General features: G+C 42.9%; 1 protein-coding gene across 1 annotated transcript; it reads left to right on the top strand.

Annotated features, from left to right (window-relative positions):
• Positions 1-1,855: 1,855 nt before the first annotated feature.
• LOC145974163 (uncharacterized) lies at positions 1,856-2,322 on the top strand. Its single transcript, XM_083103990.1, has 2 exons — positions 1,856-1,946; positions 2,078-2,322. Exons 1-2 carry the CDS (start codon positions 1,856-1,858, stop codon positions 2,320-2,322), a joined length of 336 nt encoding a protein of 111 aa, XP_082960116.1.
• Positions 2,323-15,941: the final 13,619 nt, after the last annotated feature.

The raw sequence follows: 15,941 nt of genomic DNA, 5'->3' as shown, positions 1-15,941 counted from the left end.
TCTCGGATCACCAATATATAGAGTATACTCTAGGCACCGCACGCCAGCAGGTGCATTACCCACCTCGGGGAGGGGGGGCACGCTGAAGTGGGCCCTTACCAAGATGGACTCCGAGAAGCTCGAAACGGTCCTTATGATCGTTTCCTGGGGTCTTCCGGAGGGAGAGGGGAGACGGGACATCCACCAAGAGGTGGAGTGGCTGCGGGGCAGTATACGTAGAATATGTGATGCGTCTATGCCCCGCGCTATTGCGTCCCGCCCGCGCCGTGCCGTGTACTGGTGGACGGAGGAAATTGCGCAGCTAAGGCGCTCCTCCGTCCAGGCGCGGCGCACCCTCTCCCGTTTCCCCAGGAGGGGAAATCCGGAAGACAGGGAAGAGGCCGTGGCCGCCTACAGGGCTGCGCGATGCGCCCTGAGCGCCGCTATCCGGAAGTCCAGAGCCAGTTGTTAGGACGAATTGCTTTCGCCCCTCAACACGGACCCATGGGGGCGTCCATACAAGATAGTATTTAACACACGGAAATTGGACGCCCCCCGTGACGGAGTCGCTGGACCCACCCGTCCTCCACAACGTCGTGGACACTCTCTTCCCTCTAGGGGTGAAGGGGTCCACGCTCAATTGGGGACCAGGCTTGGAGGGTCCCCATGAACTCTCGGAGGACGAGGTCATATCCAGCGACGAACTTTGGCGCGCCGTCAAACGGGTGAAGTCGGGAAAAGCTCCCGGCCCGGACGGAGTGCCCGGAAAGATATGGGTCCGGGCGCTGGATTTCCTGGGTGAACGTCTGAGGCACGTTCATAACGAGTGCCTCAGACAAGGCGCTTTCCCCCAGCAATGGAAGCAGACCAAGTTGGTCCTGCTTCCAAAAGAAGGCAAAGAGGCAGGAACCCCATCGGCATATAGGCCGATATGCCTGCTGGACGAAGTCGACAAGATTTTCGAGAGAATAATCGCAAGCCGACTCGTCCAGCACCTGTCACGGGTAAGAGATCTCCACGAGGAGCAATACGGCTTTCATGAGGGACGATCGACGGTCGACGTGATCGAACGCGTCAGGTCCCTCATGGAGGCCGCTGTGACGGAGGGCAGGGTGGCCATGGCGGTGTCATTGGACATCGCTAATGCCTTTAACACCCTGCCCTGGGATAGGGTGGGGGACGCTCTGAGGGAGCATGAGGCCCCCCCTACCTCGTGGAGGTCATTCGACAATACTTCCGGGACAGGAGTCTGGAGTTCGCAGAACAAGGCGGACTCCAGAGTCGACAGGATATCCGGTGTGGGGTTCCGCAGGGGTCGGTGCTCGGCCCCCTACTGTGGAACCTCGCATTTAACCGGGTTCTTTGCCTTCCTCTCCCCCGTGGTTGCCACGCTATCTGCTATGCAGATGACACGCTAGTGGTGGCCAATGGAGACAGCTGGGGAGATACGGCGGCCAAGGCCGAAACGACGGTGGCAGCCGTGGTGCGAAGTATATCCGGTATGGGTCTTAAAGTGGCGGCTAGCAAAACCGAGGCTCTGTTCTTTTACGGGAGAGCCTCCGGTAAGCCGCCACAGACCCATATCCGGATTGGAGGGACCTCCATCCTGGTGGGGGACCGAATTAAGTACCTCGGTCTCCTACTGGACGGTCAGTGGAAGTTTGGGTATCACTTTGATGCCCTTGCCCCCAGGGTGGAGCGCTTCTCAGCTGCTCTGGGAAGGCTCCTACCGAACCTTGGGGGCCCGGATGGACGCATCCGCCGCATTTATGTGGGTACCGTGAACTCGGTGGCCCTGTACGAATGTCCCGTATAGGCGGATGATCTCGCGGCCATGCGACGCGCGAAGGACAAGTTCCGGCGTGTCCAGCGAAGCATGGCCGCGAGGGTGATCAGGGCCTACCGCACGGTGTCTCATGCGGTGGCCACGGTCTTGGCGGGATGGCCTCCCTTGGAGTTCCTAGCTGGTATGTACGCAGAAACATACCAGCGCGAGCGGGAACTCCGGGGGAGAATTGATGGACCACTGCCAGCCAGGATCAAAAAGATCATCCGGCTCCACGGTCTATGATTGAGAGGTGGGACGCCCACCTCTCAGATCCTGCTACGGCAGGACAAAGGACTGTCGAGGCCGTCCGGCCCTGTCTGGCGGAATGGCTAGACAGGGCCCAGGATGAGGTCACATTTCGTATGACGCAGGTGCTCACCGGACACGGTTGTTTCGGTGTGTACCTGCGTCAAATCGGGAAGGAAAGCACCACGGTTTGCCACCACTGCGGGGTGATGGGGGACGCGGCGCGGCACGCTGGAGGAGTGTCCGACGTGGGAGGTGCTGCGCCGTGATCTCCGCAACGTAGTCGGTGACGACCTCTCGCTGCCGGTCCTTGTATCAAGGATGGTCGGCAGCGAGAGGTCCTGGGAGGCGGTCGCCTCCTTCTGCGAGCAGGTGATGCACCAGAAGGAGGCGGCGGCCGCGGAGGCTGCGGTTGCGGCTGCGGCGGCAGTCGCCGTTAATGACGACGAGGAGGAGAAAGAAGAGGAGGAGGATGTAAGTGGGGATGATGCTGGATCATCATCCTCCTTTCCTCCTCCGACGCTTCCGAGGCTTCGGCCTCGGCGGCGAAGGCCGCCTATAGGGGGGACACCGCCGTCACCCTCCTCTCAGAGGAGGAGATGACGGTAAGGGGGGAGCGGGGGCAGAGGCTAGCCTCCTCTTGCGGGTGCTCCCCCCAGTTATAAGTTCCCTTTCCTCCCATATCCGAACGGGAAGACGAGGAGGCGGGAGGGCACATCCTCCCCCTCCTCACGGCCGCGCGACCGAGATCGCGTGAGAGGGGTCCATATCCCTTACACCCTCTGCGTCCGACGCAGTCGTTTCGATTAGTTGGGGGAGCTTGCTCTCCTGGCATTTTCCGTTTTGGATTTTACGCTGGGGGGCTCGCTCCTCAGCTGGAAACAAAGCGCCCGCCGCCAAGGCGGCGGCCGCTGGATTTCCCTTGGGACGTGGTCACTGCGGGCCTCCGCCCGCAGTGACCAAAGTAAGGTCTTCGAGGAAGGCGGGCGAACGTGGTGGCCGCGTTCGCCCACAATAGGGATGAAGGAGAAGGCATCAACCGCCCTCCCCGGGAAGAAGACTCGGCAGCACGCTAGAAGTCGTCGGGTCGCAAGCGCGGAGAGGAGCCACAGCCTGGGATACCGATGCAATGCAACCGCGAGTTCCGGGTCCCAGCCTGCCCCTCCATAGCGCGGAAGGCCACCGCAGGTGTTTTAGCGGGTAGACCGGTCCCCTGCTAATGTCGGCAAGACCGGGAGTCCCGCATAACCGCCGTCTCTCCCTCGAGAGCGGAAGTATGCATAAAGCATTTCACCTGCGTTACCAAAAGAAAAAGCATGCTATCTTTCCATCCCGCTAATGATCCCGTCCATAATATATAAAGTATCGATATGAGAAAGTAACAAGTTACCAAGTCTAATAGGCACCCGTGTCTTACATATATGTATATTTGTTCACCCTATTATCTATGATCCTATTATTATTATTATCAACATATAATATTTAATCACATATATAATTTTAATTGTAATTTAAACATATACAGGGTGTCCCATTTTAAATAACGACCTCAAATATCTCCCGAATAACACGTTTTACAGAAAAATATTTCAGACAAAAGTTGTATGGTTTCGAGGGGGCCATAAGATGGTACCATTGGTTTGACCTTGAAGAGTCATTTGAAGGTCACGTGAAGGACACTTCAATTTTTTTAAATGGAACACCCTACATATTTTTACACATTCTTGTAGCTCATCTCGAGAGCTTTCCAAAACACTAAAATTAAGTTAATTTTCATTAAGTACTTTCCGAGTTATGAGGCTTGAAATAATTTCTTAATTTTACATAAACCGTAAAATATCTTGTAAAATATTCATTTTTCGATTATCTTACCTTAATACTTTTATGTACAAAATAATGAGAGGAATCAATTGGTGTAAAGAAAACACATAATTGTTTCGAAAGAAAAAATGTAATTTGCAATTAACAATTACATTTTTGTTAACTAATAGCAAAAAGATACGGGTTTTATGCTGATTGGCTGCGCCATATTGGCTTGATAATACGTAGTATTTTATGGGATCTTACTGTTTTTAATTGTTTAATGTGAGTAATTAAACATAGAAATCATTAAATATGTAACTTTAAATAATACTTAATCTTGTGATTATTAAACATTGCTTGTATGAGGGAAGAGCTCTGATTGAGGGCGCCATTTCGTGGCATTTGTGCCACGAGTATAAGATGAACTTGCGGAAACTTTTAGGGATCGTACGTATACGACACGAAGTGGCTGCATGAGTGTGTATGCCAGTAATGGATTGACGAGGAGTAACATTCTTAATTAATGGTGGTAATTATAAGTATCGGTGGTGCATTTAAGAACAAATACAGAATGTGCATGCGCGGGATAGCTGGAACTGTGAACTGAATAGCAGAATTACTAGATGGAGGTCGGTCATATTGGTTGTTGGCATGCAAATTATTTGATTGGCGGTAATGATTTCGACTATCGAAAGCTTGAGAGCATTGTCTTTACAGTTATAACGGCAGATTATACGTTATTTTAACATAAAGTCAAAAATCTTAACTGGGTAAGTTTTCCATAAATAGCAGCAATATACTACATTAAAGTAAAGAAATGTTAAACTACGTCTAGTCTATACGTTCAGGTAGTAATTAGTAATCTAACCTAAATATATGTAACGATGCATTCCGGTGCATCGTTACGATTCCCGGCATAACACCCGCCGGAAGCTGCCGCCTGGCAGAACACACGCCGGGCATAGGCAGAGGCGCGGTGCGCTCACCTTTTTTAATCGTTCTTAACACGGCCCGAAGCCATTAAGATCCAAATCGGCCGAATACCGCCGATCGTAGCCGACGTGGTCCGAACCGCCGACCGGCGAAAACCCGCGTTCGGCGCGCAACCCGAACCCCTCCGAGTGGGCCCGACCGTACCGTTTTCGAAAAAAAACCGTTCCGAAGGGGTGATACCGTCGCGCGCCGACGCGGGCAATTAGCCGGTATAAAAAGGCCACATTTCGGCACCTAATCACCATTCTCCAGATCCGCTCTAAGCAGTAAGCTTCAGAGCAACTCCAGAGAAATCCTACCAAGCACGACTACCACGGACGAAAGGTGGAGCGAACTCCGTCTTAGCCGAGTGATCTCGATTCCAGAGTACGAGTGCATCCGCCTAATCCTGCAGCTGGGCCATCCCGGAAGGTGGAGCTCAGAGCCGCCCCGAGTCAAGTGTTCTCGACCCTCTCGAACTGCAACGCGAATTCCATCCTTCGCGACGCGATCTTGTTTCGCGCATTGCAGAGCACACTGAGCGCACAGCGTTTCGAATTATACCGCGGCCCCCGCCGCCGTGCATTTAAAGCACATCCGAGCGCATCCGACTCGCGGCAACCGCCGTCGCATACGATCGCACACACCGCGTCACTTGGTATCACGGCCTCCGCCGCCGCCGTTAAAAAACACCGTCTAAAATAAAGCCGAACGCATCATTTAACATAGAGGCGATAGGCCGAAACATCTGGGGAAACTAATCTTTCCACGAAAGCGACCGTCGATCGCGCGAAACCGGGGATTCTCGGAACGCCGGGATTCCTCGCGGAAAAAGCGCCGCAAAAACACCCGCGGCACACTGACCTAGATTCGCGCGTTATAAACACGAACATGTGTCCGAAACAGAAGCCGTATTTCGATACTCTCAAAACTGCATTTACCACGTCACTTTATTGTCGCGTAAATTATAATAATTTAGCGCAACTAATATCCACACACTCGCACGCGCACACACCCACATACACTCTGTACATTTAATCAAATACGAATAAAGACATCCAATTACACACACATCGCGTATTTTCTTTACGAGGACCTTGTACCGGCGATCTATCCGTAGCTGCGGAAAACGCCCGAAAATACGACCGTTACATATATAAATATATATATAATTCTATAATTAATGTTTACAGTTCTGTATGTATATATGCGTATATATGTAGGCATATATGCAGGTACATATGTTAATATGGTATAATATGATATATAATAATAGGAACTCGTGTGGTCAGCTAGACTTGTGTATGCACTTGATTGACCCTTATTACACTGCGATTGATGCCATGGCATGGACATTTTACTGGAAGGAGGACGTGACAGTTCCGCAGAGTTTTAGACTCTCCCGCATTAGTGACGTTCGTCGTCAACGCGTCGCAAGGATATGTCTGGAGGAATGGTCTCGTGAGGAACTTATTCTGGCTCTGGGATGAGCACTTACATCTACAGAGCAGCTGGGTGCCGTCAATTGGTACTGTACACACATGTGTGCCAAACTGGATGTTGGAAGCCACTCAGTGAAGCATATTGTTTCTGGATGCTCCCTGAGTGATTCGTCCGATGAAGAGGAGGAATCTTTTTGCGCCAATTGCCGAGCATGTGGCAAGGTTTTTACCCGCATGTCCGATCTACGCAATCATATTAAAAATACCTGTAATAAGTGATATAAATGTCCTAAATGTGGTAATTTGGCGTGCTTTTCATTCTCTAACGAGATGGAATGGATCGAGATGTGCAATCACTGCATGACATTAGTGGTTTGTCCAGTGAATGATTCATAAAGTTATGTTGAGTTTTATCTTACTATTATAAAATTGATATTCTGGTTATTTTCAATTAACTAATTAATTTTTTCGTTTATGGGCAGTGACTGTTCGTATCGTATGAGTTATTTTCGTTATTGTTTCAGAATATGATAGGAAGTTAAATAATGTTAATTATGAGATATTAGTTAAAGTTTAAGTTTCTATTCTAAGAGTAGTACATTATCGGTATTAGTCTTTGTTTATCTCAAATGAAAAGCAATTTAGTTTTAGTTTTTAGATATTAGATTAATTAAACTATATTAAGATGTTGGAAAGTTAATTTAAGATTTATTATAGTAAGTTAATTTGAAAATAAGCAAGCGGTATGTTAATCGGTGTTTATACCCAATGCGTTATGAAATCTTAGTATTTAGACTCCAATAATTAATTGTTCTTAATCTTATTTGTTTTTATAATGGAGAATTATGATTAATGCCTATAACACGACATATTGATATATATATGCTCCTTATTTTTAACTTTGAATTATACTAAGGAAATATGAATTACTTGCGTTCATAATTGGAAATGGGAAGTTTTCGTTAACAACAGATTTAGTTAATCAGATGTAAACTTTAAGTTAATTATGGATAAATGAGTGTTGCTATATTTGGAGAGTCATAGTCTTCTTCCTTATCCTTTTCCTTCCCAAATAAATTAATTAGAGGAACATGAGATAACAGGTTATGGTGGAAACCTGAAAGTAATTCACAGGGAATTATAAGAATTACTATAAAATAACATCTTAGAAATTGGATACCTAAATGGTTTATAATAATGCAACATCATTGATGTAGATTATTTCTTGGAAAAGAGCTCGATGAGAGCAGTCCTGCGGGTCTGCTGCGATACAAGATGACAGCTGAGATAATAGCCTCCGTATTATGAGGAGTGTTAATATGAGCCATACATGCTGCGACAAATCAATCGAAGGGACATACTTACAAATCTATAATCTATAAATCTAATTAAAAGAAATGATGATTGGACACTGTTATGCGCTGGTAAAGTTGCACATGGCTTGAGGCTTCCTATTATCGATCATAATTCCAAGAATCGAAGAGATCTGTATTAATACATTGCTATAGAGCAGATGTTAAATTGTATCAACAATAATAATCTAAAGGCGTCGCCTGTCATGAATTATATAATGTCAGGCGGTCTTATATATGAACTATAATAAATAGATGATAAAAGAAAGAATTAGAGTGGAGTTGTATTAGAAACTGACAGGTTAGGAAGTAAAAATGATTAATAATACTTGCATCATGCTGCTGTGGCTCAAGTGCTACAGGGATATTACATAAATTAGAGATTATACTTATAAATAAAATATAGAAATATTAGGTGGAGAAATTAAAATGAATCCAAGTGTTATTTACCGGTGTATGCAGATGACCATGATGCATTTCTATATAAATAAGGTGTGTTCTAAAATGTTCTGTTTCCTTACGTCCTATCCATATGAAATAAAAATTTCCCTATATTCCTATAAATAATCATTGAATAAACTGCAATCAAATAAATCATAGATCCTAATATGTAATGAATTATATACCTAAGGCGAAAATAATTTCTGATCTATTAATGATTTAATAATTGTTGTATTTGGCAAGTACTTATAAGACTTTGAAATATTGTAAATAAAGAATAACTAAGACTGTGTAATATAAATTGTAAAGATGGAACTTCCATTATGGATCGTGAATACTGTATGTTTATAACAGAGCGCCTATGATTATTGATTAGTTATAAATATGCGATTAAAGAGCATAAGTGAAGTACAATGATTATTCTTCTCTAAATAGCTATAGGTCGATATCCGCAAAATGATGTAGTATGTTAAAATTTCGGATATGTACAATTAACGAATAATAAATTTGTAAGCTAAGGATATACAGGGTGATTCAAAATTCTAAGACGATTTTTCCTTCGGCAAAATTTCGTCCGAAGCTTAGTTTTTGAATTATTAAAGGAAGTAGTTAACGTATGATGGGTCGAATACAAGAGGCAGGCAAGGGTGGCACGATTCACCGTCAGACGCTGGAGCTTACGCTGCGATCAGCTGATCGCTATACACATACAGACACACATGCGAACACATACATTCTCTCTCTGTCTGTCTGTCTGTCTCTCTCTCTCTCTCATTCGCTCACTCACCTGTAAATTTTTTTTTTTTTTTTTTTACGAGAGAGGGGAAAATGCATTTTATGCATACCCACCGGTCGATCCAGTGAGTTATGTGGGACTCGAGTACCAAGTCGAATTACCAACTCGGTACTCCCTACCCACTAAAAACCTCTCTCTTTTCACGAATTTCCTTTAACACACTGTCCCTCTGACTTCCCGAGATCTGTTTTCACATAACGTCAAAAAATAGTTATTATTACCTTGTTCGATGACTTTTGATGTATTGCTGTAATTGCTTGAAGGAGAAATGAATTTTCCAATAGATCGTACGTTCTCAAATTTAACGTAGATATCACGTTGCAAAAGACAAGAAATCCACACTAAATTATTAACTGAAAGTTTTTCTTCTTTCATGAACTGTATTCTTTTATTAAACTTTAACGTAATCACATTTATTTACTCACTCGATGAGACGAGAAATTTACTAATGACTCTATCACTAATCACTATTAATCACTGTCGAATAATAATGGTTGGCGATTAAAAATCACTCGATGAAAGAAACACGCGCGGACACGTTACTACACGACGCGACGACGCGACGACGCGACAATGCGACGATAATTACGACTCGGCGACTGCAAGCAGTTTTTTGTCATGGTAGGTTGCGGTAGGTTAAGGTACTACTGGCGCTATCGAACGCGATCATGTGTTCGATTGAAGAATGCGGTAAACATAATAAACATTTAACATATTAATATTATTATTATCACGAATGTGTGTGATATCCATACATCGTATGATATCTATTTAAAAATTAATTAGATTAAATAAGTGTTTTTAAAATATTTATTACTTTTACTATTATCATATAAAATATTAATATTAAATATTTATTTAACTATTTTATCTATTTATTTATCTATTGCACCTATTTATTTGAACTATTTATTATCAATGATCTAAAATCGGTCATTGATAATAAATAGTTAAAAATAAATAGACACGCGACACGCGACCCGCGACACGCGGGTCGCGGATTCGTCGCGGGAGGCGCGGAGGGGGCATGGACCCCCGCGAGGATCGTATAAATATGGAGAGACGATCGATATTGAAATCAATAATCGCTCAATTATTAGAAGAAGAGTTAAGAGAACATGGCAAGCTATACGATTGAAGAATATTACGACATGATAATGTCATTCGGTGCATCCGATGGGCAGCATTACGTTGCTGCAAGACGATACGCCGAATTATACCCAAATCGGGCGAGACATCCAATGCCTGATGTTATACTCGGAGCAGCCCAAAGATTATTCGAAACGGGCAATGTTCTCCCGAATAAACACAACGTTGGAAGAAACCGAACCGCAAGAAATTTGCGGAATACCGAAGAAGTGATTCGTGCTGTCGAGCAAGAGCCTGAGACAAGTATTCGGACTATTGCTCGAGAGCACAATCTCTCATATTCAACGGTACAGAGGATATTACGAGAAGAAAAGTTGCACGCTTATCATTATACCCGCGTGCAACATTTAAAACCAGAAGATTATCCTCTGAGAAGAACATTCTGCGAAAATTTTCTCAGGAGCGTGGATAGAGATCCTAGATTCCCTTCTTGTATAATATTTAGCGATGAATCGCTATTTACACGAGAAGGAATATTTAATCCACATAACATGCATTTGTGGAGCGAAGAAAATCCCAGAGCTACACGAGTCAGAAATTTTCAGACTCGTTGGAAGCTCAATGTCTGGACTGGAATTATGGGAACAGAAATACTGGGCCCTGTTATCCTCCCGGATATTTTAACCAGCGGAGCATATCTGGAATTATTGGAGAATAACTTGCCAGATTTCCTAGAAGAAGTGCCGCTATTGGAAAGAGAAGAAATTATATTTCAACAAAACGGTGCTGGTCCACACAATGCCAGGATTGTGACAAATTTTCTAAACAACAAGTTTCCTGGACGCTGGATGGGCCGATATGGTCCGATACGTTGGCCTGCAAGATCCCCGGATTTTTTTCATTGGGAATACTGCAAAGAAACGATCTACAAAACGCTCCCTGAAGATGTAGAAGATTTAGAAACAAGATTGCGATATTCCATATGGTCCATAGAAGAAGACGTAATGGAAAATATTCAACAAAATTTATTGAAACGCATGAGAGCTTGCGTTAGAATGGATGGGGGCCACTTCGAACATTTATTATAAATGTTCAAACTTAATCCGCCCTTTTTAAGGCGATCAAAAACAATCCGCTCTTTTCAGAGCGACCAATTTTTTAACGTATGGAGTATCTTATTTTGCAATTAAAAACACAAGAAAAAGAGAGAGAAAATAAAACGCGATTAATTAATGTTTTCATTTATCTATTTCATCTATTTATTTTTAACTATTTATTATCAATGACCGATTTTCGATCATTGATAATAAATAGTTAAAAATAAATAGGTGCAATAGATAAATAAATAGATAAAATAGTTAAATAAATATTTAATATTAATATTTTATATGATAATAGTAAAAGTAATAAATATTTTAAAAACACTTATTTAATCTAATTAATTTTTAAATAGATATACGATGTATGGATATCACACACATTCATGATAATAATAATATTAATATGTTAAATGTTTATTATGTTTACCGATCGCGTTCGATAGCGCCAGTAGTACCTTAACCTACCGCAACCTACCATGACAAAAAACTGCTTGCAATCGCCGAGTCGTAATTATCGTCGCATTGTCGCGTCGTCGCGTCGTGTAGTAACGTGTCCGCGCGTGTTTCTTTCATCGAGTGATTTTTAATCGCCAACAATTATTATTCGACAGTGATTAATAGTGATTAGTGATAGAGTCATTAGTAAATTTCTCGTCTCATCGAGTGAGTAAATAAATGTGATTACGTTAAAGTTTAATAAAAGAATACAGTTCATGAAAGAAGAAAAACTTTCAATTAATAATTTAGTGTGGATTTCTTGTCTTTTGCAACGTGATATCTACGTTAAATTTGAGAACGTACGATCTATCGGAAAATTCATTTCTCCTTCAAGCAATTACAGCAATACATCAAAAGTTATCGAACAAGGTAATAATAACTATTTTTTGACATTATGTGAAAACAGATCTCGGGAAGTCAGAGGGACAGTGTGTTAAAGGAAATTCGTGAAAAGAGAGGGGTTTTTAGTAGGTAGGGAGTACCGAGTTGGTAATTCGACTTAGTACTCGAGTCCCACATAACTCACTGGATCGACCGGTGGGTATGCATAAAATGCATTTTCCCCTCTCTCGTAAAAAAAAAAAGAATTTACAGGTGAGTGAGCGAATGAGAGAGAGAGAGAGAGAGAGAGAGAGAGAGAGAGAGAGAGAGACAGACAGACAGACAGACAGACAGACAGAGAGAGAATGTATGTGTTCGCATGTGTGTCTGTATGTGTATAGCGATGAGCTGATCGCAGCAGGCGCCCCGCGTAAGCTCCCGCGTCTGACGGTGAATCGCGCCACCCTTGCCTGCCTCTTGTATTCGACCCGTCATACGTTAACTACTTCCTTTAATAATTCAAAAACTAAGCTTCGGACGAAATTTTACCGAAGGAAAAATCGTCTTAGAATTGATTCAAGAATATGTCATTTCAGGGACACAGGGGTTATTTTGAATCACCCTGTATACATGAATTAATAGATTAGGTATTATAAGATATGCATAAATACAAACTTTAAAGTAATTTCAATTAGAAACTAGAGGTAGTTGCCAGTGCGGCTCTGGCTCTGTATATTCTTGCCTGCGATGAATTTATTTTCGAGCCATTATGTACATAAGGTAACTATTATAGAATATTTCCAAATATTAATTACATATAATAGTTTTGTAATATGTAAACCTACGAAATTAAGGAATTTAGGTGTAATATAACAGCTAATTGATAATTTTTCTTTAAATAGATTATAAGTTGATATTGTAAGGAGAGGTAATATAGGAAATCCTGGAATAAATAAATAATAATTAATAGTTATAAGGTAATACATACGATAGGAATAGAATAAGTACTATGGGATAAATTTGATATAAATATCAATTATAAGACCGTAATATATAAATGATAGCCGATATACTTGGCGCTGTATTATTTGATCGGACCCATCTTACATATGATGAGTCTCTCCTAATATATGAATTGGGAAGACTTGATCTCAGCTAAATATTTCTCTACAATTGGAAACACATTGATGATAACTGAACGACAGCTACTAAGGGTAAGCAAGAATGAAGATAAGATGACAAATATAAGAATCACAGTAAGACACGGAGATACTTACTTGTGATAGATTTATGATCAGCGTTCGGCAATTAATTACAAGGAGATATTACGAACATCAAAGCGAAGATAATCTTTACGCTGCTATAAATATAAATTGATACAATAGAGTTGAGCATACGGAGATGTATAGAACATTGTTAATGATCCGTCGGGGGTGGCCTTACGCCGACCCGCCCTGCTATCCGAGCTGGTCGGCTCGAGAGAAACTCGGCCTAGGAGAAGGACACTCCGAAAGAAAACCAAACAGGAAAACACAATGTCAGGACAAGAAAATAAGAATAACTTACCCCCCCCCAGGGAGCTCGGATCCCCAGAGGACGGCGTGAGGGAGATGAGCACTCTCTTGAGAGTGCCGGTCCTGCTCCCCTCGTGTCGACATCAGGCAAGGGGCGATCCGCGGCGTCTGGGACGAGCGCTGCGGTGAATATGGCTGTCGCCCAAATCGAAGAGATAAGGAATGAAGAGTCGATAAGTGACTCGGTAGAGAAGAGGAAAGAGGAACAACTGGAGCAAGAGACAGAGCAAACGATTACTCAGTTATGTGATCTTGAAGTGGAGGAACTCGCTAAACGGGACTGTGCGGTCCTGAAAGAATCGGATATTAACACAACAGACTCTGGTAAAAGAATGTCCTCGGACTTCAAAGGAGTTGTTGCGGAACTTATCCGCAGGGCGGCTTCCCCGGATCCCGGGACAGCCAATTTGAGGGCGGTTAATTCTTACTTACGAACTAAGGTCAACAGACTGGAAATGGAAATCCAGGGCCTCAAGATTGGAATGAATATACGGAATAGAGATAGCGACAGAGTGGCTTCTGAATCCGCTCAAGACGATGCAATACAAAGCCCACCGAGGAAGAAGGTGGGTCGAATGAAGGACCGAATAGGCTCAATTCCTGAAAATCAGGAACCCACTATGGATTGGTCTAATCTAGAAGACAAATCTGAAGGTAGTCAGTTGAGATCACCAGTGGACCCTCAGGTTTTAGATGCGATCACTAAGAAGGTCGTGACTGCAGTGGATACCACGCTAATGATATTCCTGGAAAGACTAATCCCATTAGAAAAAACCGGATTTCGGGAGACAGACAATTTGGACGGGGCTTAAATTCATACGGCTCTGCTGACTCGATTATTGTCGAGGATCGAGATGGTAGAGGAAAGAAGAGAAGAGCGGAGGAAGATCTGACCCCGATGGGGGAGAAAACCCGATTCATGTATAAAGAACCGCAGGAACCGTCACGAATGCTATCGATGAATTCTGTGGACGGAAGAGGAGATGTAATGAAGGCTGCCACTCGTGGGAGACGGCTTTATAATTCAGCCACAGATGAGAGAACGGATATTCAACATAAAACAGCTGTTGCTGTTTTACAAGTCCAGGAAACAGATCTTACCCAGAAGATCTTACCTATAAAGAAGTTATGAAGATAATTAGGGACTCAATTGACCCTGAAAAAGATCAGAAAATAAAGGAAATACAAATTCGGAAGACTGTTAGTGGCGGCAAAATTCTGACCATTGAAAATGAAGAGACTAATTGTAAGGCCGACTTGCTTACAGAACAAATGAGGAGAATTACGGTGCGATTTGGAGGTGCTTTAGGCCTAAGCCCAGATTTTCAAGTTTTACAATAGTTGGATTTGACGATTCGATTACGGAAGAAGAGATTGTTAACGGAATTAATTCAAACAGCAGAGAACCAACGGCTAATATAGCTGAGATAGCTGGGTCAGCTAAGGAAGTCCTGCTAAAAAAGAATTTATGCATTCTTTTGAAGAATCTCAGGGATATTCTAAGAAAATAACCTATGATCTAACACAGTCCAAATAGGGAGGAATATATTGACTCCCTATTGGTCAGAATGTCGGAAGACCAGTCGGTTGAGATGCCCGAAATTAGCGCAATCCCTACAGAGGAAGCAATCCAGAGTCTTAGTGAAGACGAACAGAGGAATAAAACTCTCGAAAAGGAAAGTCATTCAAATATAACAGGAAGCAATGAAGATATCCTGAAACCTTAAAACGCCAAGGGTAATAATGAAAAGATACAACATAGAAAAGGACGACTCAGTTTCTAGTGAAGGCGAGGCTCATTCGTCGACTTCCTTCAAAATTTCGGAACAAAATCTTAACTTGCGATCAGCTACTAAGAGGAAGAGAGTTAGCAAAAAGTCACCTGAAAACAGGAGGGAGAGACAACAGAAAGCCAAGAAAAGAGAAGATTCACTTATGTCTGGAGAAATGGACTTTTCGATTATTACAAAAGACGACGGAGACATCATTGAAATTCAAGATACTCCGACTACACTAAGGAAAGATAAGGAATCGGCCTTCAAACACCCAAACTCAGCAGCGAAGACAGTAGAAGAAATGCAGGGTATGACCATTGAGACCCTGAAAAACTTGGCCTTGACCTGGATAAACGAAATCGGGTGTAGTTCCGAAAAGGTCAAACCCCCGATTTTGCTGTCATCACGTATACTTACGTATTTTGATGCGCTGATTACGAAAATGATAGTTAAAGTTACCGACTATTTCATTTTCATGGTGGAAACCATAAAAAATCGTTAAAAATGATGTTTTTTGATTTTATTTTATCAAATACTGAAAATTTAAAAGAATGTTTCAAACAAAAGTTGTAGATCTCTTCGAAATATGCATTTTATGTCCTATTCATTTTTACCATACAAGTGATAGTTCTCTAGAAAATCAAACTTAAAGATATATCTCATCACACTACGATATGCTGTGTACGATAAGTTAACTTTCCTTTGGCATTACCCAGAGCTAACGA

This window comes from Camponotus vicinus, unplaced genomic scaffold, assembly GCF_025532165.1.
Source record: "Camponotus vicinus isolate PSW18456_S1 unplaced genomic scaffold, iyCamVici1.0 SCAF_7, whole genome shotgun sequence".
In the NCBI taxonomy this organism is placed as follows: Eukaryota; Metazoa; Arthropoda; class Insecta; order Hymenoptera; family Formicidae; genus Camponotus; species Camponotus vicinus.
This window is presented reverse-complemented; position numbering and strand designations above follow the sequence as displayed.